This window comes from Saccopteryx bilineata, chromosome 2 (genome assembly GCF_036850765.1).
Source record: "Saccopteryx bilineata isolate mSacBil1 chromosome 2, mSacBil1_pri_phased_curated, whole genome shotgun sequence".
NCBI lineage: Eukaryota > Metazoa > Chordata > Mammalia > Chiroptera > Emballonuridae > Saccopteryx > Saccopteryx bilineata.
In genome coordinates, this window is record NC_089491.1 from 343123483 (window position 1) to 343148858 (window position 25376).

General features: G+C 43.4%; 1 protein-coding gene across 7 annotated transcripts in view; it reads left to right on the plus strand.

The window, feature by feature from the left end:
- The first annotated feature begins 4546 nt into the window (after positions 1–4546).
- Positions 4547–25376, plus strand: part of MGAM (maltase-glucoamylase) — a 74847-nt gene continuing 54017 nt past the window's right edge. The window contains exons 1-3 of one of the 7 annotated variants that reach the window (XM_066262482.1): positions 4547–4565; positions 4793–4866; positions 18551–18677. In XM_066262482.1, coding sequence (XP_066118579.1) covers positions 18551–18677 — 127 coding nt within the window. In that variant the 5' untranslated portion in view covers positions 4547–4565; positions 4793–4866. Of the gene's footprint in view, positions 4566–4613; positions 4911–6902; positions 7103–8899; positions 8996–18550; positions 18678–25376 lie in introns of those variants that run through there. The other 6 variants (XM_066262478.1, XM_066262481.1, XM_066262484.1 and 3 more) reach the window with 6 other exon arrangements.

The window sequence follows — 25376 nt, forward strand, 5'->3', positions numbered from 1 at the left end:
TACCACATGGTCTGGTGACCCGACTTCTCAGTATCTGCCCAAAGGAAATGAAGCCACTACCTCAGAGAAACATCTGCACGCCATGTTCGCTGCAGCATTATTCACCACAGCCACAATATGAAAACAACCAAAATGTCTGTGGATGGATGAATGGATAAATAAGTTGTGATAGATACATACCATGGAATATTATTCAGCCTCAAAAGAAGAGATCTTGCCACTTGCAATAACATGGATAAACCTAGAAGATGTGTTAAGTGAAATAAGCCAAATATGGCGAGACAAATACTGCATCATCTCACTTATATGTGGAATTTAAAATGGTTGAATGCATGAAAGCAGGGAATAAAATAGGGGTTACCAAGGGTGGGGAGGTAGGGGTAACCGGGAGATATTGGTTAAAGGGTACAAAGTTGTAGTTACATAGGATTAGTAAGTTCTAGAGAGCTAATGTATAACATGGTTACTATAGTTGATACTATATCAAGTACTAGAAATGTGCTAAGAGAATAGATCTCAGGGGTGCTCAGCACACACACACATATATACACACAGTCAGAGGTAACTGAGGAAATGAATATGTCAATTAGCTTGACTGTAGTGATCATTTTACTATATATAGCAAAACATTATGTTATACATAGTAAACATATATGCAGTTTTATTAAGAAAAATCCAAAAGTTATAATCTATAATGAAAGAAAAATATATGACATTGAAAAATAAATCTAACAGAAAACATATAAGTTATTGAGAAAATGATAAAGCCTTTTGAGAACTTATAAGTTATTGAGAAAATGATAGATATTGAAGAAGCCTAAATAAATATATTATGTTTGTGGATGAAGAAATAGTAAATGTTAGTTGTTATTAACATTGTTATAATATATCTGTCCTGATGTTCTTCACTCTGTCCTGTTTTCTGCATATCCTTTAAAGATTTTCCTTAATCTGAAGGTCATCTGTATTGCCTCATTTGTTTCTATAGATACTTCATTTTTTTGTTTACTTTAAAAAATTTTTTTTAAAATATTTTAATTTCCAAGTACAGTGCAGTTTCCTTCAGTATTATTTTGTATTAGTTTTAGCTGTATGGTGTAGTTGTTAGACAATTACATACTTTTACAAAGTGGTCCCTCTAGTATTTCCAGTGCCCACCTGGCACCATATACAGTCATTACAGTATTATAGACACTATTCCCCGTGCTGTACTTTACATCCCATGACTATTCTTTAACTACCAGTCTGTACTTCCCAATCCCCTTCACCTTTCTCACCCAGTCCCCCGCCCTCTGGCACCCATTGGGCTGTTCTCCATATCTGTGTGTCCTGTTTCTGTTTTGCATGTTTACTTTTAACTAAAGCTCATTTCTTTTACTTGTAAAAGTAATGTGACAAAAATCAGTAACTACTAAAAACGTTTGCTCTTGTCTTGTTATGAACCATTTATACAGATGCCCACACAGTCCTTCATGGTATATGACCACATGGCACCGAAGTTGTATTGAATGCCTCGTGTCTGCAGCCACCTCATTTCAGTCAGTCCTTTCAGAATGCCAAATACTGAGACAGAGCTGCGGACCTTCAACGAAAGCATGCTGCCCCTTCTTTTCACACCAGGGGGCAGTGTTTTGCCGACGGTGTTTAGGAAAGCCGTTTGCTTTCCTGAAGCGTCCTGATGGAAATCACTTTCTCCCTTCATTGCACAAGCAGAGACATATAAACACAGTTACCCACACGTATATCAGGATGATAACCTTTTGTATCAAGAATCCATAAAGTCTTTGATCTAAGTGATTTTTTTTTTTTTTTTGGTGAGTATCAAATTCCACTGCAGCCTTTCAGTAACCAATAGCTCTTACAGAAACAAGTGGCAGAAACTCTCAGAGGTACCCCCCATTGGATTGATGTACACGCGGTGTTTGGGACTGTACAAAAGATCTGTGTGAACGATCTTTACCATCTGGCCTTTTTTTTTTTGTTGTTGTTGTTGTTTTGAAAACTGGTCCATTTAGGAAGCTCAGAACAGCTCCACTAGTTGCAATGCTAAGAGCAGTGACAAGAACAAAATCCTCATCAGATGTGATAAAAACTTGTGGCCACTTATATTTTGCAAATAAATGGGTGTTGAAAATTGCGTAAAATATATGTGTTTGGACTTGTGTTGGCATTTATTTTTTGGATATCGGAATTAAATTCTTTGAACTGTTTTTTTTTAATCGCTCTTGATTAGTTTGATACAAAAACACTGTTCCTAGTATTATCAAATCTTGTTTTTTTCTGGCTGCCTTGCTTAAGCGTTTCCAATGATTTGCTTAAATATATCCAATGGATACGTTAAACTACATATATTAAGAACAAAATACATTTCAGAAGTTGTTCTGGGCACTGAAGACACACTGATATGAACACAGAGGTTGCCGAGGTGGGGGACAGAGGGGAACTGTCCAGAGATGCCACCTCACACCTACTAGAATGGCTGTCATCAAAGAGACAAAACAAGTGTCAGTGAAGATATGGAGAAGAGTCTGAGTAGCTCCCCACGCCAGCTTTGCCAGTCACTCCTGTTACCTGAGAATGGTAGTGAAGGGCGTGTGGGTATTATTAAAAGCTAAGCTGGCACCTGGACAGATTGGGTTGGAGCATGCCATGGACCTAGGCAAGGTCTACACATCCAACCTGTCCTTCTGTGCATGGTAGATGTCACCAACAGTCCACACGATGTCAGCTCTCTCTGTTGCCAAGAGAACCCTCGTGCTGTTTGGTAGATCAGTATTCCCAGCTGAAACAAAACTCCATTTCAGGGTGGCCAACGTGACGCAAGAAGTTACTGGGTGAGATTTCTTAGAAAGCCCTTATTGCCTTTCCTTCTTTCTGGGCCTGAACTCAGGCGTCATGTCGGAGCTCCCCTCCACCAGGGAGAAGCAAGGGAACCTCCAAGCTCTTGCACTGACATTTTCTAGTGCTTGAAACCACGCCTACAATTCAGCATCCCAGAAGCTTCTCATAGAATACAAGAAAGGTGATCCCTTTATGTCTGTACTTACAGTGCTTGGGCCACTTTTACTGGAAGCTGAATGCAGCCACTAACTGTGATAACTTGCTGGTGAGAAGGGCCTGAATCTATTTGCACATCTGAGCACATGATGCCAGGAAATGGGACAGAGAGGAGGTCAGGCTTGCAGGCTCTGAAGAGGCAGGAAACGGGAAGTGCAAGAATGACAGAAGGAAGGCTGTCTCTGCGCCCTGCATTTTAAAGCATATTGTGTCCCCTCAGGACAGTCAAAAGGAGGTGGGCTGTGTGGTACTCCCGTGGGAGATGAGGTTAAAGGTCGTCTCACACAGTTCTTTTTGTCTCTAGATTTTGCTGTTGCTACTAGTTGTCCTGCTAATTCATCAATTACTGATTGACCCCCTTGTGTCTTACATTCAGATAGAGAATCTGGTCATCGAGGGGCCACACAGCAAGCTGCCTCGTAAGGTGCAGGCCAGTCTAAGGATGGGCTGCCTTTGCATTAGGTGCCCATCCCGGTCCAGTCCGCTTTGGCACCAACATGGAATTTTAGGATTAGGCACAGCCCTAAGATCACTTTAATCTTTGAGTTTGAGTGATCTCCTGTCTCTACTAGTTTCTACACATCTATTCCATTCTCTTTTGGGAAAACAGGTATTTTCAGTAAAACTCTTTAATTTCTGCCTCTCACTATTATGACATGATCTCACAGACTTAGCACCTAGAGTGACGTGATTCAGACTCTTTGTCTCAAATCCTAATTTCGGGGAGGGAGAATCCGCTTGGGCCAGATTGGGTCAGCTGTCCAGTGCTGGTCCAGTGGGTTGGGGTGAACAGTGGGCTAGGGTGATGTTGGGCTCCCTTGCAGGAGTGGGCGGGTGTTCTCTGGGCATGGGGGAGGGAGCCATGGGGGAAATGATGGGAGTCCCTAGCACAAGAGTCGGGCTTCGAGAGACACAGCCACCTGGGAGGTGAGGATGGTAGAATTCCATAACTGATAGGATCAGAGGGGTTCCACTGTGGGAGACATGATGGAGACTGAACTTTGATTTTTAAAAAATTCTTTTTATTAATGTTTATTTTATTGACTTTAGAGAGAGAGGAACGGGTAGAGAGAGATAGGAATATCAATCAGTTCATGTGTGTGCCCTGACTGGGGATCAAACTGGCAACCTCTGAGCTTTGGGATGATGCTCTAACCAACTGAGCTATCTGGCCAGGGTATGAGTCTTTTTACATGAATGAACAAATAGGTAGTCTGAAAAAGTAATTTTCTGGGTTTGCTGATTTTGGACTTGATGGCCACTGGATTACTAGATGAAATTAAATTAGTATAAGTTGACTCAGCTATTTTTTGAGTGACCTTTAGCAAGTCATTTTTCTTAGTCTCCATTTCCTTGTTTATACATGGGAATGAAAACTACCTGCTCTATCACAGTGATTAAAGAGATAATGTAGATTAAAGTGCCCTGAAAACTGCAAGGTGTTCTACAAATGTAGAGTTTTATTACTAACATGTGAACGCCAGGTGCCAGGCAATGTGTTACTTCCGGTAACTCTCCCCCTGGACTCCCACCTGCGCGTCCCTGCGTGGCTGTCTGAGGGGTTAGCGGTAGGGAAGGGCGGGAGCAGTATGAAACTGCTGAACAACAGGGATTTCACAAGTGAAGGAAGTGTCGTAATGATCGGCTTAAGCAGCTTGTACTCTCACCTTCCTCTGGACGTTTCTGGGCAGAGATATTACTCCTAACCCAAACAGCTCCTCCTCTCTCTTTCCAGGTAGGCTGTGATGTGAAGGGCTGTGTTTGGAACCAGAGAAGGAAAACCAGCTTGGCAGCAATTCAAAGAAAGAGGTAGGATGTAAAGTTTGCAGGCTCTCTGGAGACGACTGGTAGAGGTGAGTTGTGACAGGAAGGGGTATAGATGGTGTGAGCTGTGAATGTGAGTAGTGTGATGTAGTGTGTGTGCAAGAGAGAGAGGTGGAGAGAGGGAGAGCATTTAAAGAGCCATGCAGAAGGGAGTGAGGGGCCAGGCCTGGCTTCCCCCTACTGGCCCATGGAATCAGTTCAGTGTAAGGAGGCACTGATGCTCCCTGCTTGTCCATCAGTGGTCCATGGGGGGAAGAGACCCCCACCTTCTCCAGCCCAAGCCAGTGAGGCTGTTTCTGGGAGTTGGCGAATTACAGAAAGAACTCTAAACAGAAGTTAAGCTAATGACATTGGTGCTAGGTTTTGCTTGTCTTTATTTTGAGAGAAGACAAGTGGGGGAAAGGACTGGAAAACCGGCTAGGACATACATGTTATCATTTCTAACATACAGGGAACACCGCTGAGCTTCAGAAAATTTCAGCGACTGCCCAAGGCCTATAGGGAGGAAGTAGAGGGTTTGATGGCAAAGTTCAGGCTAGTTTAATTTCAACCCCCATGCTTTTTATGACACCATATAGAGGATCACTAAATGACCATCTGAAGATTTCAACAGATGGTCATTTAACATTCTCCAAGAAACGATTGATCTCGACTTCAATGTTATATTCAACTGTTTCAGACCAATAGACTTTTAGGGATGCTTTCAGGGTCATCGAACTCCCACAGCCCATTGATGGTGAAATGCGGACAGATGAGTATCTCACTATTTTTATCATAAGAATTTGATTTAATGTGCTGGGAGGATGAGAACACACAGTCCCTTCTCGGCTCACTGGTCAGAATAGCCTCCTCCGTGATCTGGCTTTGGGGAGGTTGGGGGCACTCAGGGCCCTGATGAACGGCTCACACTCTGAGCACTTTGAGGTATGTCCACCTATAAAATGGAACAAGATGCTCCGGAATGCACCATCAATCCCCTAGCTCAGAAAAGGAGTAGCATCACCACTCAGAATTGAGTGTTTGGAGACATCTCATGGCAGGGTGAGTCTTAAACTTGGCTTTGCAATAGGAAAAAGGTTTGCCTAGGAAGACAGAGGACAGGGACCCTCCTGGCAGGGAGGCTGTGCTTAAGCAAATATGCAGCAGCATCAATGAAGAGTGAAACAGTATTGGAACAGTAGAGTCGAGAATAGTACAGAGGGCCTTAAAGCGAGAAAGAAGAGTTTGAAATGTATCCTGAAGAACAGACCAGGGCTAGTTCACAGTTCAGGTTTGAGAGCAGCAGCCTGAATAAAGCATTGTGTAGGGAAGGCTCGCTCAGGGAGAGACAGGTGTCCTTGCTTGGCATTGACAATGGGAGTCACTGGTCCTTTGGTCCTCAGGGAATGCCTATGGAGGATCTCGGGGTAGCTGAAGTCCATACTTTTGTGTCATTCCAGTGGACAGGCAGACTGTACAGCTTCCAGAGTTCCCTACTATGTGCACTTGCTCTGTTTGGAGGTACAGGGTGAAGTCATATCCTGATTAAGGACTTGGAGAGACAGATGACCCAACATTTTGAGTCTTGGGGTGGGGGGGGGAGCTCAGAAATCAAAACAGCCCCCCCAGGCAGTTTCTTATCTGTGATGGGTTCCTGTTGTTATGGAAGTCTTCTTGCTAACAGGCTAGACTTCCCAGGATGCAGCTCTGTACCTTTTCAGCAGTGTCCCTGGCTTGCCCACAGCTGTCTTCCCTGTCTGTATCTTTTGCTGTGGTTTCTAAGCCAAATCCTGGTCTTTCTTGCCTCTGCGCTTTGCTCATGCTGATCCCTTGGCCCAACCTGTCTTTCCAGCCCTCCCTCCCTTTCACTCCCTTCTGCCCCTGCCTTTCTTTCCTGTCCCTCCCGCTGGGTGTGCTCTGGCTCCAGTAGCATTGGTCAGTGCTGTCCTTTGCTGTTTCACAGCCACCTGGCTTCCTCCACTCCCTTGGCTGTGAGGGTGTGGAGGTGTCACTCACATTTGTGTTTTTGTGTTCACGTTCAGGATGGACCGGCGTGCCTGGATTTTTATTCTGGTGTCACCTCTTATTCACTGCATAACCTCGGGAACATTTCAGCTTGTGCCTCGGGTTTCTCATCTGTGAAACGGGGATAAGGACAGTCACCGCCTCATAGTGCTGTGATGAGGAAAAGCAGTCGTGTGGGAATCACCGGATGCACAGTCAGCAGCTCAGCAGTGTCGCTGTTAGTGCTATCCCAGTAGCACCTTGTTTAGAGAACACCTATGATCGCTAAATGTTGAATTGACTTGTGCTTAGGGAGCGGTTAGGGTTGTGTTTTCAGGGTGGGGAGCCGAGAGGCCAACCAGGAGCTGGTGCACAACCTGCCCTGGGATCATGAGGGTCCAAGTAAGGAATGTGAGGGGGAGTTTTGTCCTCACGCTACCGACTCTCACGTATGCCCGGCCTCCAAGGTGCCTGAGCAGATGTGGTTTCCAGCACCCTCAGGCCCAGGTAAGGCATGTCGCCGGGATGGCAAACCGCTCTAGGCACTGCCGACCCTGTTCTTTGGTCTGGCTGGAACCATCTCTCTTATTAAATTCAGGGGCTAAACTGTTAAACTGCTATAGTCAAGTGGTGTCACACATGTCACTAGGTAGTGCCTTGTGCAAAGTAGGTACCCGCTAGTTTCTCTTTTTGAGACATTAATGTGTACCTACTGCATGGGGACATCTGAGCCAGGAGAGAAGTAAAAATGGCCTCGTCATTGGGTTGGGAGTCCAGGGCCTGGGTTCCAGTCACAGCTGGGGACAGGTGCATAATAGTAACAATTATTATCACTGACCTTTATTGGGTAGTTACGTGGTACCTAGTTTTTTATGTGCTTTATTTTGTTTAATCTTTGAAGTTCAGCTGGATGGGCGGCCATTTTTATCTTCCTTTACGTTAGGGAAGCTGAGGCTTTCTTGGCTCTGCCCCCTACCCCATGGGAAGGCGGGCTGGCCTTTGAATGCAGGTGCCCCTGCCTTGAGGTCGGGACCTTCTTATCACTGCACTTGTGCAAACCTGTAGAACCCCTGGGTTCCGGCTTCCTCATCTGTAAACTGAAGGGCTATGTGCTTCTCCTGGGGGTACTACTGAATGGTGCCGCCCACATGGGCTCTGGTGCTGGGCGGACCTCCCCACAGTCTCCACCACACTGCCACAGGGTTTCTGTACGCAGCAAAGCTTACAGACGCCTCTTCCCGAGGCAAGAAAAAAAGGACAACTATTTTGACACGTTTTAGTATTTATTTATTTATTTATTTATTTATTTATTTATTTATTTATTTTTCCGAAGTGAGAAGTGGGGAGGCAGACAGACAGACTCCTGCATGCGCCTGACCAGGATCCACCCGGCATGCCCACCCGGGGGTGACGCTCCATTGCAACCAGAGCCATTCTAGAGCCTGGGGCAGAGGCCACAGAGCCATCCTCAGCGCCCAGGCCAACTTTGCTCCAATGGAGCCTCGGTTGCAGGAGGTGAAGAGAGAGATAGAGAGGAAGGAGAGGGGGAGGGGTGGAGAAGCAGATGGGTGCTTCTCCTGTGTGCCTTGGCCAGGAATCGAACCCAGGACTTCCACACACCGTGCCAACGCTCTACCATTGAGCCAACCAACCAGGGCCTTGACATGTTTTCAAAACTGTTTTCTTCCCACACCAATCAGCTGGTTGTGTGACTCCATGGCAGTGGGTTCCCGGGACGTTAGGGGTCCCTGAGAGAGAGAGGGCTCTTCTGGGCCACCACGGTCATTTGTTTTTTGCTTTTGATCATCTGCCTACCCGTTAAGTCTACCTGTGCTCTTTCACGGGGCACTGGGGGTGTCCTCCATGCTGAATAAACAGCTGGTGCCCGGAGGGACCTGAGGAGGTCAGGGTGGCCACAGCTTGTCCTGAGTCCTTAGAGATGTCTGCTCAGGGGAAGACCGGGATTACTAATTAACTGGGAAATCTGATCCTGAGAGTGAAAGCCAGGCAGTCATTTGCATTTGAAATCCATTAGCCAGGGCTGAGGTTGCTTTCTGTGGCTGGGCCTTTGTTGCGGCCCTCCTCTGGAGAGAGCGGAGAGGTGCCTGTGGAGGTGGAGGCGAGGTACGAGGTATGTTTGTAAGCTGTGCTCACGGTGCCTGGAGGCGTGCTTGCAAGTGTGTGTGGGCTCCTGTGGGCTCCTTTTGTCCCAGTGCCTTTGTTGCTTTGCTGAATGCTGCAACAAAAGGGCACGAAATTACACAGACACACGTAAAACAAAATTCAATTCATTTATTTCTTTTCTTGGGGAGGGTGTGTGTGTGTGTGTGTGTGTGTGTTCCTCTGGACCAAGGCTGGCTCTACAAGTCCTACTGTAGATAAACCTGTGTGTTTGTGAGTTTGTTTGTGTGTGGCGTGCTGCATGAGTAAATACTTGGGGTAAGGTAGCTGGTGGGAATTGTTTGTGATTGGGCAGATGAGGTGAGGGATGTGAGGGAAGGCCTTTCACACCTGGGAGCCAGAGTAGAGCATTTGGGGATGTACCTTCTAACAGGGTGTCGAGTTGTGATTGAGGAGCAGCGATGAGAGAATTCATCCCAGTCAGGAAATGGAGACATCCGTAACTATCCCTGAGAGTTTTGTGCCTTTATTGATCAAATAAAAAATTACTACGGGGGAGAGCCTAAGGGTGTGCGTGTGCAGTAATGGGAGGCGTGCACGCGCAGTGTGCAGAGCGTGGTAGGGATCGTGAGAGCTTCCGCGTGGAAAGAGGGTGCGAGGGGAGGAGGCTGTGTCTGGACTTGGGGGCACGTGAATAGAATAGCAGGGCCAAGGGGAAGCGGGGAGGGCAATGGGTTATTGCTGGTCCTTCTCCTGATAGAAACGTAAAATTCGTTGGCAGAGTCTAGGTAGACACATGTGGTCTTTTTTTCCCTTTTTAATTGAATTTATTGGGGTGACACTGGTCAGGTACATAATTCTACAACACATCATCTGTACACTGTATTGTGTTTTTTATTAAAATTTTTTAATATATATTTGAGAGAGAGAGAGAGAAACATCAGTTCATTGTTCCACTTATTTATGCATTCATTGGTTAATTCTTGTATGTGCCCTGACCGGGGATCGAACCCACAACCTTGGTGTATTGGGATGATGCTCTAACCAACTAAGCTACTCAACCTGGGCCTTGTGGGCATTTCTAATTGGCCACTAAAGTGGGAAGGAAGAGTTATTATTGGAGAAAAAGAGGGAGGCCAAGGTCAAAGCCAGAGTCTCACTAGAATAGGCTACCAATGAGTGCCTAATATAGAGACTGAACTAAAGGGACTCCTGGTGTCATGTGTCAGTGAGTATATGTGTGGTGGGCAGGGAGGGAGAGGCAGGGACTGTTACGGGACTCGCAAGGAATAAGACACAGCAGATGAAAGTAGTATAGCAGAGGGCTGAAACTCTTAGGCGGAATCAGCCCCGAGAAACTGCACCTCTGCATATTTATTGAGATCCAAAAGCTATAGCTCAGCAGATAAAACTAGAAAGCTACAAAAGCCTTTTCCCCCATCCGTTTCATCCCCAATCCTGCATGTCTACTGTTTCCTTCATGAACAAGGACACAGGAAGAGTCAGAGTCTCAGAGCTTATCAATCATAAAGGACATCTGGTTCTTGGAGGCATTCCTCCAAGAATCCTGTGTACTTGCATTCAAGTAGCCCCAGGCCGGTCTCCTGTTATGGTTAACCCCCTCCAAGATCTTCTGTCTCCAAGTAACCCCTGCTCTGAAATTAACTGCCATTTATATTTGGGTAGGGTCTTTTCCTACAAGGGACCTTAGGCTTGTTGTGCTGGCTCAGGCCGAGGTGCCGTCAGGGACCACAGGCAATGGAAGGCCGTTCTATCCCGTCCCTCACTTTCAAGATAGCTCGTCATTATCTCAGGCACACGTGAAGCCAGAGATGTTTTACGGGCTTTCTCTCACAAATGAGTTTCAATGAGCTGATGAAGTCACTTTACAAACTGCCCCACAAGCATGAAATAATGGTGAGGAGTAGATGGACTTAGAGGAACACAATGTTCATTTAAAATTGGTTCAGCAGGTAACTGCTAAGTGTGACTTGGGAGCTAAGCCTTCGCACACCCTGATGCCGGGGTCACAGTAGGTCTCAGCTATGCTCTGGAGACGATTCCCGCTGTGGTGCAGATGGAGAAACTGAGGCCCAGGGAACTTATGCAGCTGTTCCAAGTTCCCAGGCTGAGCAGGATCCGAGCTGGCTGCCAGATCTCTGCACTTCGGATATGACCAGACTTGGAAGAAGTACTGGCCCTCAGCTACTTTCTCCCTTCCTGTTCTCCAAGTAGCTGGGCACAGTGGTCTGACCCAGCGAATTTTGCCCAGGATTTCTGAAGACTAGCCATGACTTGCTGGGGTCCTCTTTGTGAGTTATTCTCCATCTCTGTAAAACTAACTCTCTCCTTTTCCACTAGATTTCTTTCTTTACATTATCAAAGGAGTTTTGAAAGAAAGGCTTAGCTCACCAGACATGAATCAGACACTGCTGTAATTCAGAAAAGACGAGAATTGATTACCCAGTTTTACCAAATGAACTTAGATGGCCGTTTCACGGATTTTGGCCCCCACCTGCTTTATCTACTTTGCCTAAATCACTGTAACGGTGCTAGCAAAAATGAGCCTTGGCAATTCTTCATGTAACCGTTCTAATCCATGAGGGGAAATATTACTGTTGGAGTCTGCACCATGTGTGTGTGATAATAATTTGCACCTTTTCAGGGAGATTTCCCCTGACAACTTAATTCAAATTGCAACTCTCTTCCACATATTCCTCATCTCTCCCCACCCCCACTTTATTTTTCTTTGTAGCATTTATCACAGTCTAATCTGTTGTGTATTCGTTTGCTTTACTGTCGCTTTTGTGTACTCACAAGAACACAAGAATTTTTTTAATCTGTTTTGTTTGTTGTATAACCCATTTCTGGAGGAATGCTTGGCACAGTGTAGGAGCTTAATAAATAATTGATGAGTGAATAAATAAACTTCCGTGAGATCTCCCATTCCTCCAGAGACATGGCATTGATAGCCTGATGGGTACTGTGCTACACCAGCAACTTGTCCCCCCCAGTCTTTCAGAGAATTTAAAACAGTGCTGTGGCCATACTTTAACACGCACTGACTACCACAGGTGCTTACGAATCCACTTGTCCATCCCCCAGGTGCAATGGAAACTGAAATGTTGCAGAATGTTTATTTCCCTTTCTTTCTATAAGACTTCCAACTCTGTGGTTGTCTGTGGAAGGACGCAGGCATCTCCTTCTCCTACCTCCTCCTAATCGAAGCCGAAGCCGTAATTTGTTATGAACGGATAAGTTTTTCTGCATTTGCATCACATTGTGGAAGTGGAAGTTGGCTTTGGATTCCGCTGGCCCGGTTTGAAGCCTGGCTCTGAGCTGTGGACCGAGTCAAACGAGCCTCTAACAGGCTCAGCTAACTCGTTGATAAAGCAGGGATAATAGCAGTCCCGACCTGTGGTTGGGAGGACGAAACGAAATGATACATGTACATGCTTAGCATAGTGGCTCACATATTCTAATGACCCGGACATTGTTTGATAACAAAATGTTGCCTTCTCCGGTCTCCAATGTGGGGCAGTATAGCGTAGAACATAGAGTGATGGTTAACATTATGGCTGTGGAGTCAGAGGGCTAGTGTTCAGGTTGTGGCTTTTTATTCCTCCTCAGCTATGTGACATCAGACAGGGGGTCTGGCCTTGCTGAAGCTTAATTGCCTCATTGGAAAGCAGGGCTAGTGGCAGTAACTAGCTTGGGGTTGTTGTGAGGTCTGCCTGTGACAAATTCTGAAACCTCTTAGCATAGTCACTCAATCATTGTTAGCTATTATTGTCATTGTTGCTAAAAATGCACAATTTGTGTTTGTCACCCGAAACAGAATAGTCAAAGATCGATGACAGACTTCCAAGAGGCCTTTTTAAAAAGCATTTAAAAGAAATTAAGACTAGCTATTTAAAATACTTCCTATCCTATTTGCATTTTTCCATTTTTCTTGACCTTGATTTTTTCCAAAATTGTGTTCCTATAATTTGGGAAGGAAGGTCAATCAGAAAATACTGATAAGGGTCATTTTTCTCTTGGGGCTAAAGATATGTTTCTCTTCTATAGTTAAAAAATAATAATTATTATACCATAGAGCATGTAACCATATTTGAATATATGATGCAAAAGAACTTTTGATAGGAGGCAAGCAGATACTTTTCAAACGCAAATGATGTTATTCAAAAGTCATATTTACCCGTGTGTGCTAATTATCTATTGCTGAGTAACCAAGTACCCTCAAATTGAACAACTTGAAACAATACACATTTATCATCTCACAGTTTCTGTGGGTTCAGAACACTGGGGAGCAGCTTGAAGAGGTGGCTCTGGGTCAAGATCTCTTACGAGGTTGCAGCCAGGATGTTGCCTGGGCTGCGGTCACGTGAAGGCTCGACTGGGGCTTGTGGGTTCGCCTCCGAGATGCCTCACTCACGTGACGGTTGGCGAAAGGCCTCTTGCTGGCTGCAGGACTGTCCCACAGGCCAGCTTGAGTGTCGTTCTGACATAGCACCTGGCTCCTCCAATAAATGACCCGAGAACAGCAGCAAGGAAGTGATCCAAGAGGAAGAAGGGAGAAGCCTTTTACAACCTACTCTTGGGAGTTACACTCCATCCCCTCTGCCCTGTTCTGTTGGTTAGAAATGAGTCACTAGGTCCAGCCACACTCAGTGAGTGAGGGAACGTGGCTTGGCTCCACCTTCTGAAGGGAGAAGTAGCAAAGAATCCGTGGACTTGTAAAATTTTAAACCACCAACCACATCATAATTTCAAATCATGTAAATGTTATTGTCTTATGCATTTTACTCAGTCCTCTCTCTGTGGGTATTTATGCTATTTTTAATTTTTTTTTTTGTATTTTTCTGAAGCGAGAAGCCAGGAGGCAGAGAGCTAGATTCACATATGTGCCCGACCGAGATCCACCCGGCATGCCCACTAGGGGGCAATGCTCTGCCCACCTGGGGCGTTGCTCTGTTGAAACTGGAGCCATTCTAGTATTTGAGGCGGAGGCCATGGAGCCATCCTCAGCGCCCAGGCCAACTTTGCTCCAATGGAGCCTTGGCTGTCGGAGGGGCAGAGAGAGATAGAGAGGAAGGAGAGGGGAAGGGTGGAGAACCAAATGGGCGCTTCTCCTATGTGCCCTGGTCGGGAATCAAACCCGGCATTTCCACTATGCCAGGCCGACGCTCTACCACTGAGCCAACTGGCCAGGACCTATGCTATTTTTAATCTTTGGCTCTTACATGTGTTATATCATGCTACAATGAAAACCTTCACCTGCACATACATTGCTTCCCATGTGTGCAGATAGGTTAACGGGCTGAATGAATTTTTGCAAATGGAATTCCAGATTGTGGGTGGAAGTAATTTTGATAGTTTTTGCCAAATCTTCATCGAGCATGTGGTGTTTACTATTTGACTAGCAATGTGTGGGTGCATTTTCTTCACAGTATCTAACACAGTGTGTTTATAAACACAAGGAAAAAATTTCAATAATCTCCCACCTCACAGCGGTATAGTGTTGGCCTGGCGTATGGAAGTCCTGGGTTTGATTCCCAGTCAGGGCACACAGGAGAAGCATGCATCTGATTCTCCACCCTTCCCCCTCTCCTTCCTCTCTGTCTCTCTCTTCCCCTCCCGCAGCCAAGGCTCCATTGGGGCAACGTTGTACTGGGCACTGAGGATGGCTCCGTGGCCTCCGCCTCAGGCGCTAGAATGGCTCTGGTTGAAGCGGAGCAGTGCCCCAGATGGGCCAAATGTCGCCCCCTGGTGGGCATGCTGAGTGGATCCCAGTTGCGTGCATACAGGAGTCTGTCTGCCTGCCTTCTCCCACCCTACCCCTCTCCCCGCTTCTCACTTCAGAAAAAATACAGAAAAAAAAAAAAAAGAAAATCTCCCGCCTCGTAACTATTAGCACCACCAAAGAAAAAAAGATGTGGTCTCTTTGATGGGCATTCTGATAACTCCTCCTCTTGCCATGAATGTCGGACCACTCTTTACCTCATTACTGAATTTAATTATACCAGGCATGGAAGATTATTAATTTTTTTGTAATTTTACATGCAGGATTAATAGTATGGGATAGCATATAAAAATGTCAGGTATTGAGCATAGGGCAGGTAAGGAAGGTTAGAGTTTGGTAATTTATTTAAAAAAAAACAAAATAAGGCAATTCTTGTTGAAAAAGGCAGAGCCCCATTCTTTTATGGTAAGAGGACTTTACATTCACAATCAGCAGCTTCTCATTCCGTATATGAGAAGCAAGTCCTCTTGTCATTTACTCCATGGGTAGAGGACTGAGGATGCCGAGGAGGATGTGGAGGTAGTGTGAGGACTCAGTGGTTGGTTGAAGGATGAAGCTGCAAGAAAATATCAAACCATTCGGCTGAGCTCTGGGCTTCAGATTCCCAAGCTGGGGTGAGACTGGGGGCTTTGAATTAAGACCTGAGGGAGGAAGGGAGTGGAGATGTGCTGTTTTGAGTAGAGACAGTGTGATTTTATAGGAGCCTGGGAGAAGGTCCGTGGATGGCTTGGTGGAGAAAGTGGACCTTGAATTGGCAAGACCGCCCAAGGCTCCTCCAGTTGCTTCCTAGCTTTCTGCTCCCGTTCTCAGATAACGTGTGAGTCGCCCGAGAGATGGAGCCATAAAGCACTTAGCAGATAGCAGCCCATGTTGGAACCGGTTCATAGGGACCGCAGCCAAGAATAGGCATCCACCCTTTACAAAGTGCAGAGTGAGCTACAAAGCCACACCCACCGGAAGTGGGGTTGACTTATTTCTTAGGAACCTGCTGTTTCTCACCCAGCAGCCACTTTGTTCCCTATGGTCAATAATGACCTATTGGCTTGCCGTGTTTATTATGTAAATAAGTTTATTTGATTCTCACAATAGGGTAACCATAGGTAATAAGAAAAGCAGGTATTATGAATTCCATTTTCACAGATAAGAAAACTGAAAACCTAGAGTATTTAAGGAAATTCTTTCGATTACCACAGCAAGAAACAAGAGGGCCCCAGTTCTTCCATACTAGTAGTGTGGCACAAGTGACCAGAGGATGTGTTTTAGTTCATGTTTGAGAGAGAATCCAGGATGTCGACCTGCAAAGAACAGACTTTTTAAAGAGTAGGAGGGTCAGAGGAAGGAGGGGCTAAATGCAGTGACATCTGGGCAAACCACGGGAAGGACAGATGTGAGTGATGATGCTTTATGCTACTTGCTACTGATGCAGTTCAGCGCCACAGCTCAGTCTAGAATCAGAATTGTCCCCAACAAAGGATGAAGTTCTAGAATGAAGACGCTGAGGGAGAGTTCTGGAAAGGTCTGCACGTGAGGCATAATTCTCATTTGAGTTTGTGCATGGTGGTTAACTCCGTTTGTGGGCTTCCCAGTCAGAGACTAAGGGAGACTAAATGGAGGCTTGGTGACAGGGACAATCCCAGTGGGCCCTGCTGTCCTAGCTTTCATTTCTTTCTCTCTTCAAAACCATTTCTGTGTAGCTCATTATACTCAGGAATACTTCGGATTGCGGTACTTATTTCTTTACTTGGACATTTGTGATGCTTCTCTGCTCCATAGCTAGACAGTGAATCAACACCCACCCCTCTGAGCAGTCCAGTTGCTCTCTGGGCACAGGCTCCTCTGTCGCTTGCCCTAGCACGGAGAGATTGAATGAGTGTGCATGTGTGTGACTTTGCCTAACCCTTTGTTAGTAGTGAGAAAATACTTCCAAGTCCAATTTATGGTGGGTCTTTAACTATAAAGATACTGTTCTTAGGTTTTGAATTTTATGGATCTTTATTTAAGATTCAATTTTTTTTTACTTAAAATGCAATCTACATTGAGCATCCAAGCACCTGAGCATCCTGCGTTCGATTTCAGTGTGCTTCAGGAGCACGAAGGATCCTTGGGCGATGTGGAGGGGCTGTAGTTTATTTGACGGGGGCGATGAATGGGGGATGACACACGCTGTGCCAGCTTCCACAGAGGGACAACACCATCCACGTGGAAAGTTCTGTGGTTGGAGGTCCTGAGAGTCCGATGTGTGCAGGAGGAGGGTTTTCAACTGCAAGGCAGCTTATCGTAATCAGTTAGTATGTATCAGGTCCTTCGTTGTCAGGAACGCAGGACCTTAAGTCAAATCTGATGGAGGACGTCAGGACAGACACAACTTATTAGGACAAGAGCAGGTTGGAAGAGGGTGACAGGAATAGGTTGAGGCACGGTGTTGAAGACTGAGGTCGTAGTCGGTTCCAGAGTATTCCATTCATAAGGTCCCCACCCAGATAAGCTATTGCCAAGTAGATAGACTTTGTAGCCCAAGAAAACTACATTCACCTAGTGGGACAATTTGGGCTCTGATCCCACATTATGTGACTTAGAGCAAGGCGCTTCACCTAGTATAGCTTACCTTACTTAACTATAAACGGAAGGGGCTCGACTCATCTTTTGGTTCCAGTGTTATTTTTTTTAACTTTGTGGACACCATGTCTTAATATGTTTGCTTAGTAAAACATGTTTATTACAACTTGTGAACTCATAGTAGGTTCACTGTTTCTGCAACATAGTTGCATAGCAGTCACCTACCTGTACAGCTTAAAACATTTATATAATCAGATGCCCAAGCCTAACCCCCTGAGAGTGATTAGATGGGTTAGGGCAAAAGTAGGTGCTGAACATCTGATTTAAACTTCTTGAAAAAGTATCTAACTCTTAGCCAAGCTTCCTAACAAGTCTAACATAAGTAAATGTATAATTTTGGTATATTTTTTGAAATTGAAAATCCTCATGGCCTCCTTTGGGGACTGCAAAGGCAGCCACAGGTCAAGATGACCCCTAGGGCCCTCCTGATCTAGAAGTCTAGTTAAATTCACTAGCTTTCATCCAGATTATGGTGTCTGAATCCTCTCCCCACTAAAAAGAACAAGTGCTGCTTAGAGTTGTTTGGTTTGGGACTGGGGGCAGGAAATGAACAATATGAGGCTAAGTCACCATGTTATACCAGAATGCAAGGACACTGTCAACACTATAGGGAACCAACTTGAAGAGACTCCCACTGGGTAAAAGATGCAACAACATGAGCACTAATAATAATAATATCAAAGGGTAAATATGGATGTAATGTGTGTAAATCTGTGAGTTCCTAAAGCTCCTAGACGGACAATCCCATTGGCCCCCTTTGCAGGATGCTGTGTCTCTCCCTCTCTCTTCCTTCCTCTCTTGCTCAAATCAATAAACAAAAGTGAAACAAAAAAGAAATACGCTTCAACATTTTTAGACGAAAAGATATGAAATCTGAGATTTGCTTAACAGTACTGCAAGGTTAGGGAGAGAAGGAAGTTGGAATAAGCACGAGATTGGCCGTCAGTTGGTAATTTTTATTCTAGATGATGGGTCCATGGGATTTGTTATTCATCTACCGGGGCATATATTTCTGTTAAAAAACCTACTTAGCTAAAAACAAACAAACAAATCCAAAACAAAACAGAAAACTTACTAGCCATACATCAATAACTGTAGGAAATTTTGGATTGTTTTCTGATCTAAAACTGTTTTCACCTTTTGTAGATGGCGAGAACGAAGTGTAAAGATTTCACTAAGTTGGAGCTGACGCTCATCGCCCTCCTGCTCATCCTGTTCATCATCACTATCCCTCTCTTCGTGCTTTCTGCCAGAGAGTCTTCCGAGTCCAAAGGTAACAAGGCGCTCTGGTGTTCTCCCTCCATGTGCTGCTCTTACCAGAGCAACGTCCTCCGGAGTGGCAGGGAGGAGATGCTTCGTGTTCTTTGCTGGGAGTGTGTGTGTGTGTGTTGTATGTGTTGGGAGCACTCAGCCAAACTGGGACCACTCAGCAGCGATTCACTGTAGGCCTAGGTCCTGACACATTCATTTCCCAATCAGCACAGTGCAGGACCCCACAGCTGACGTGAAATGTATTTGCCCAATTCCATTGACTAGTTCCAGTTTTGTTAACAATGATCATGGACGATACCCTTATACAAAGGGCAGTCAAATAAGCATATAATCCATGGAAGTATTTTAGTCTAAAGTTTGGTTCTTTAAAAAAAATAATAAGAAGAAAAAGATGGCAGCGGAGTAGGCAGATGCACAGATGCCCAGCTCTCACCACCAAACTAGAATACAAATCAATTTAGGAAAAATCAGCATGAAAAACCAACTCTGAACTGCAAGAACGGCTCTCAAAAACCAAGGAGCAAAGAGGAAATCACAGGAGTCCTGGTAGGGAGTGCCTGAACCTCCTCTGCTTGCCGGAACGGAGGGGGTGGGGTGGGGCTGAGAGCCCAGAGAGGATCTCGGTGGGAGGGGAGCAGAAACTACTGCTCACAGCCACTTGCCTGGCGACCAGGGAGCGAGGTGCGTTGAAAGGACCAGCTTATCTCCCAGGTGGAGAGGACAGGGAGAGGGACAGACTGTGAGGGGATAAGGAATGCAGGAGACGAGCTAAAAGGGCTGACTCAGCTGTGCTGGAGGCAGCCATAGCTGGGGGAGGGACTGAACCTTTCACAAAACAGAGCTGAAGTGCTTCCAGATCAGAGATCTCTGGACATCTCTCCAGCTCCAATCAGCGCAACAAGACACAGCTGAAAACAAGAAGTGGGGAGGAGGGGCAGTAACTCAGGTCTCCATGGAGATCTGAGATACACCTCCCCCTACTGAAGCTGAGAAAACACCCTGCCCCCAGTGAGTCTAGCTGGCTAAAGAGGCCTTCAGAGTCTCAGGTTACACTCATCGCATTCCTGGATACAGTTTCAAGGAAGCCCCCTGCTGAGATCAGTAAACAAGACTATCACCTGTTAAGAAAACAAACAAATCAAGACTTCAAAGCTGCCCAAATCCGAAAGTGGGTTACAGATAACAGCTGATACCAACCCAAGAAGACCTAGAAATAACACAACTGAAAACTGGAGACAGACAACACCAAGCCTAGACTCAACCAACTCTACAAATAAAACAAAAAAAAGAGGATGAGAAGACAAAGGAGTGCAATCCAAATGAAACCACAAGAGACACCTTCGAGAGATGAACTGAGTGATATGGAAATAATCAAACTTCCAGATGTGGAGTTCAAAATAATGATTGTAAGGATGCTTAGGGATCTTAGAACAACAATGGAGGGGCAGTTTGAAAACCTAAATAAAGAAATAGCAAGTATAAAAAAGAATCAGTTGGAGATGGCAAATACAATATCAGAAATAAAGACCACAATGGAAGGAATTAAAAACAGGATAGATAGAGCAGAGGATCGAATCAGCGAGTTAGAGGACAACTGGAATGAAGGCATGAAAGCAGAGAATAAAAGAGAAAAAAGACTCAAAAAGTCAGAGGAAACTCTTAGAGAGCTCTGTGACAACATGAAGAGAAATAACATCTGCATCATAGGGGTTCCTGAAGAAGAAGAAAAAGAACAAGGGATAGAGACTTTGTTCAATCATATCATAGCTGAAAACTTCCCTAAATTAATGCAAGAGAAACTCTCACAAATCCAAGAAGCACAGAGGACTCCATTAAAGAGAAACCCAAAGAAACCTACACCAAGACACATCATAATTAAAATACCAAAGCTAAGCGATAAAGAGAAAATATTAAAAGCTGCAAGAGAAAAAAAAGTTATCACCTACAAAGAAGCCCCCATAAAGGATGACATCTGACTTCTCAACAGAAACACTTGAGGCCAGAAGGGAATGGCAAGAAATATTCAAAGTAATGCAGAACAAGAACCTACAACCAAGACTACTTTATCCAGCAAGGCTATCGTTTAAAATCGAAGGAGAAATAAAAAGCTTCCCAGACAAAAAACAACTCAAGGAATTCATTACAACCAAACCAATGCTGCAGGAAATATTAAGGGGCCTGGTGTAAACAGATCAAAGTGGTAAAAGAATACAGCAAAAAAAAAGGAATACACCTTTAAAGAAGAAAATGGCAATAAACAACTATGTATCAATAATAACCTTAAATGTAAATGGATTAAATGATCCAATCAAAAGACATAGGGTAGCTGTGTGGATAAGGAAACAGGACTCATACATATGTTGTCTACAAGAGACACACCTTAGAACAAAAGACACACATAGACTGAAGGTAAAAGGATGGAAAAAAATGTTTCATGCAAACGGAAATGAAAAAAAAGCTGGGGTAGCAATACTTATATCAGATAAATTGGACTTTAAGACAAAGAATATAGTAAGAGATAAAGAAGGCCACTACATAATGATAAAGGGAGTAATCCAACAGGAAGATATAACTATTATAAATATCTATGCACCTAATATAGGAGCACCTAAATATATAAAGCAGACTTTGATGGATTTAAAGGGTGAGATCAACAGCAATACTATAATAGTAGGGGATTTCAATACCCCTCTAACATCACTAGATAGATCCTCAAGAAAGAAAATTAACAAAGAAACAGCAGACTTATTGGAAACACTAGATCAACTCGATTTAATAGATATCTTCAGAACCTTTCACCCTAAAGCAGCAGAATATACATTTTTTTCAAGTGCTCATGGTACATTCTCTAGGATAGACCACATGTTAGGGCACAAAAGTGCTCTCAACAAATTTAAGAAGACTGAAATTGTATCAAGCACTTTCTCCGATCACAACGGCATGAAACTAGAAATGAAACAGAAAAGCTCAAAAATTCTCAAACACATGGAAACTAAATAGCAGGTTGTTAAATAATGAATGGATTAAGAATGAGATCAAAGAAGAAATAAAAAAATTCCTAGAAACGAATGACAATGAGCATACAACAACTCAAAATTTATGGAACACAGCAAAAGCAGTGCTGAGAGGGAAGTTCATAGCACTATAGGCACACTTTCAGAAGCTAGAAAAAGCTCAAATAAACAACTTAACCCTGCATCTAAAAGAATTAGAAAAAGAACAGCAAGTAAAGCCCAAATGTAGTAGAAGGAAGGAAATAATAAAGATCAGAGCAGAAATAAATGACATAGAGGCTAAAGAAACAATACAGAAGATCAATGAAACTAGGAGCTGGTTCTTTGAAAAGGTAAACAAGATTGATGAACCTTTAACTAGACTCACCAAGAAAAAGAGAGAGAGCGGACTCAAATAAATAAAATTAGAAATGAGAGAGGAGAAATAACAACTGACATAACAGAAATACAAAATATTGTAAGAAAATACTATGAAGAACTGTATGCCAAAAAACTAGACAACCTAGATGAAATAGACAAATTCCTTGAAACATACAATCTTCCAAAAATCAATCTGGAAGAATCAGAAAACCTAAACAGACCGATTACAACAAAGAAGATCGAAACAGTTATAAAAAAACTCCCAACAAAGAAAAGTCCAGGGCCCGATGGCTTCACAACAGAATTCTACCAAATATTCAAAGAAGAACTAACTCCTATCCTTCTCAAACTATTTCAAAAAATTCAAGAGGAAGGAAGACTTCCAAGCTTCTTTTATGAGGCGAGCATAATTCTGATTCCAAAACCAGGCAAAGACAACACAAAGAAAGAAAATTATAGGCCAATATCTCTGATGAATATAGATGCTAAAATCTTCAACAAAATATTAGCAAACAGGATCCAACAATATATGGAAAAAATCATACACCATGATCAAGTGGGATTTATTCTGGGGAGGCAAGGATGGTACAATATTCGTAAATCAATCAATGTGATTCATCACATAAACAAAAAGAAGGAGAAAAACCATATGATAATTTCAATAGATGCAGAAAAAGCATTTGATAAAATCCAGCACCCATTCATGATCAAAACTCTCAGCAAAGTGGGAATACAGGGAACATACCTCAACATGATAAAAGCCATCTATGAGAAACCCACAGCCAACATCATACTCAATGGGCAAAAATTAAATGCAATACCCTTAAGATCAGGAACAAGGCAGGGGTGCCCCCTTTCACCACTCTTATTTAACATAGTCCTGGAAGTCCTAGCCACAGCTATCAGACAAGAAGAAGAAATAAAAGGAATTCAAGTGGGAAAAGAAGAAGTAAAACTATCATTATTTGCAGATGATATGATATTGTATATAGAAAACCCTAAAGTCTCAGTCAAAAAGCTACTGGACCTGATAAATGAATTCAGCAAAGTGGCAGGATATAAAATCAATACTCAGAAATCAGAGGCATTTTTATACACCAACAATGAACAGTCAGAAAGAGAAATTAAGGAAACAATCCCCTTCACAATTACAACTAAAAAAATAAAGTACCTAGGAATAAACTTAACCAAGGAGATTAAAGACTTGTACTCAGAAAATTACAAAGCATTGATAAAAGAAATCAAGGAAGATACAAACAAGTGGAAGCATATACCGTGCTCATGGTTAGGAAGAATAAACATCATTAAAATGTCTATATTACCCAAAGCAATCTATAAATTCAATGCAATACCAATTAAAATACCAATGACATACTTCAAAGATATAGAACACATATTCCAAAAATTTATGTGGAACCAAAAGAGAACACGAATAGCCTCAGCAATCTTAAAAAAGAAGAATAAAGTGGGAGGTATCACACTTCCTCATATCAAGTTATACTACAAGGCCATTGTACTCAAAACAGCCTGGTACTGGCATAAGAACAGGCATATAGATCAATGGAACAGAACAGAGAACCCAGAAATAAACTCACAGTTCTATGGACAACTGATATTTGACAAAGGAGGCAAGGAAATACAATGGAGTAAAGACAGCCTCTTTAACAAATGGTGTTGGGAAAATTGGACAGCTACCTGCAAAAAAATGAATCTAGATCACCAGCTTACACCACTCACAAAAATAAACTCAAAATGGATAAAAGACTTAAATGTAGGCCGTAAAACCATAAGCATCTTAGAAGAAAACATAGGCAGTAAGCTCTCCGACATCTCTCGGAGCAATATATTTGATGATTTATCTCCATGGGGAAGTGAAATAAAAGACAGGATAAACAAATGGGACTATATCAAACTAAAAAGCTTTTGCACAGCTAAAGACAACAAGAACAGAATAAAAAGACAAACTACACAATGGGAGAACATATTTGACAATACATCTGATAAGGGGTTAATAACCAAAATTTATAAAGAACTCGTAAATCTCAACACCAGGAAGACAAACAATCCAATCCAAAAATGGGCAAAAGAGATGAATAGACACTTCTCCAAAGAGGACATACAGATGGCCAACAGGCATATGAAAAAATGCTCAACATCACTAATCATTAGAGAAATGCAAATTAAAACCACAATGAGATATCACCTCACATCAGTCAGAATGGCACTCATCAACAAAACAACACAGAATAAGTGCTGGCGAGGATGTGGAGAAAAGGGAACCCTCCTGCACTGCTGGTGAGAATGCAGACTGGTGCAGCCTCTGTGGAAAACAGTATGGAGATTCCTCAAAAAACTGAAAATCGAACTGCCTTTTGACCCAGCTATCCCACTTTTAGGAATATACCCCAAGGACACCATAGAACGGCTCGAAAAGGAGAAATGCACCCCCATGTTTGTGGCAGCATTGTTCACAATAGCGAAGATCTGGAAACAACCCAAGTGTCCGTCAGAGGACGAGTGGATTAAAAAGCTTTGGTACATATATACTATGGAGTACTACTCAGCCATAAGAAATGATGACATTGGATCCTTTACAATAACATGGATGGACCTTGATAACATTATACGGAGTGAAATAAGTAAATCAGAAAAAAAAACTAAGAACTACATGAATTCATACATAGAAGGGACATAAAAATGAGACTCAGAGACATGAACAAGAATGTGATGGCAATAGGGGTGGGGGGTGGGGGGAGGGGGGATGGGGTGAAGAAGGAGAGAGGGGTTGGGGGAGGGGAGGGGCACAAAGAAAACCAGATAGAAGGTGACAGAAGACAATTTAACTTTGGGGGAGGGGTATACAGCACAATCAAATGTCAAAATAATCTAGAGATGTTTTCTCTCAACATATGTACCCTGATTTATCAATGTCACTGCATTAAATTTAATAAATTAAAAAAATAATAATAATAACCATTCCCAGAGTTATTTTATTAAAAGTTTATTGTAAAGTCCATGACTTTCTAACCACTTTGCTGTACATCTGAAACCAATGCAGGTTCATATTGAATGTAAACTATAATTGAAAAAATTTTAAAGATTGAAAAAAGTTTATTGACTCTTTCAGTCCAAAAGAGGGGCTGATTTCTTACCTGTCAGTCACTGAAGGGTCAGTCTGTGGCCAGAGGAGACCTGGGCCTTTGATCTCATTCCTGGTCCTAGTACTTCCTACTTTCATGGGAAGTTAGATGAAATACTCTCAAAGTTTGTCCATTCCTTAAAATTCTCTGATTCTGAAAATGGAACTTGAGACCTTATGCAGAAAC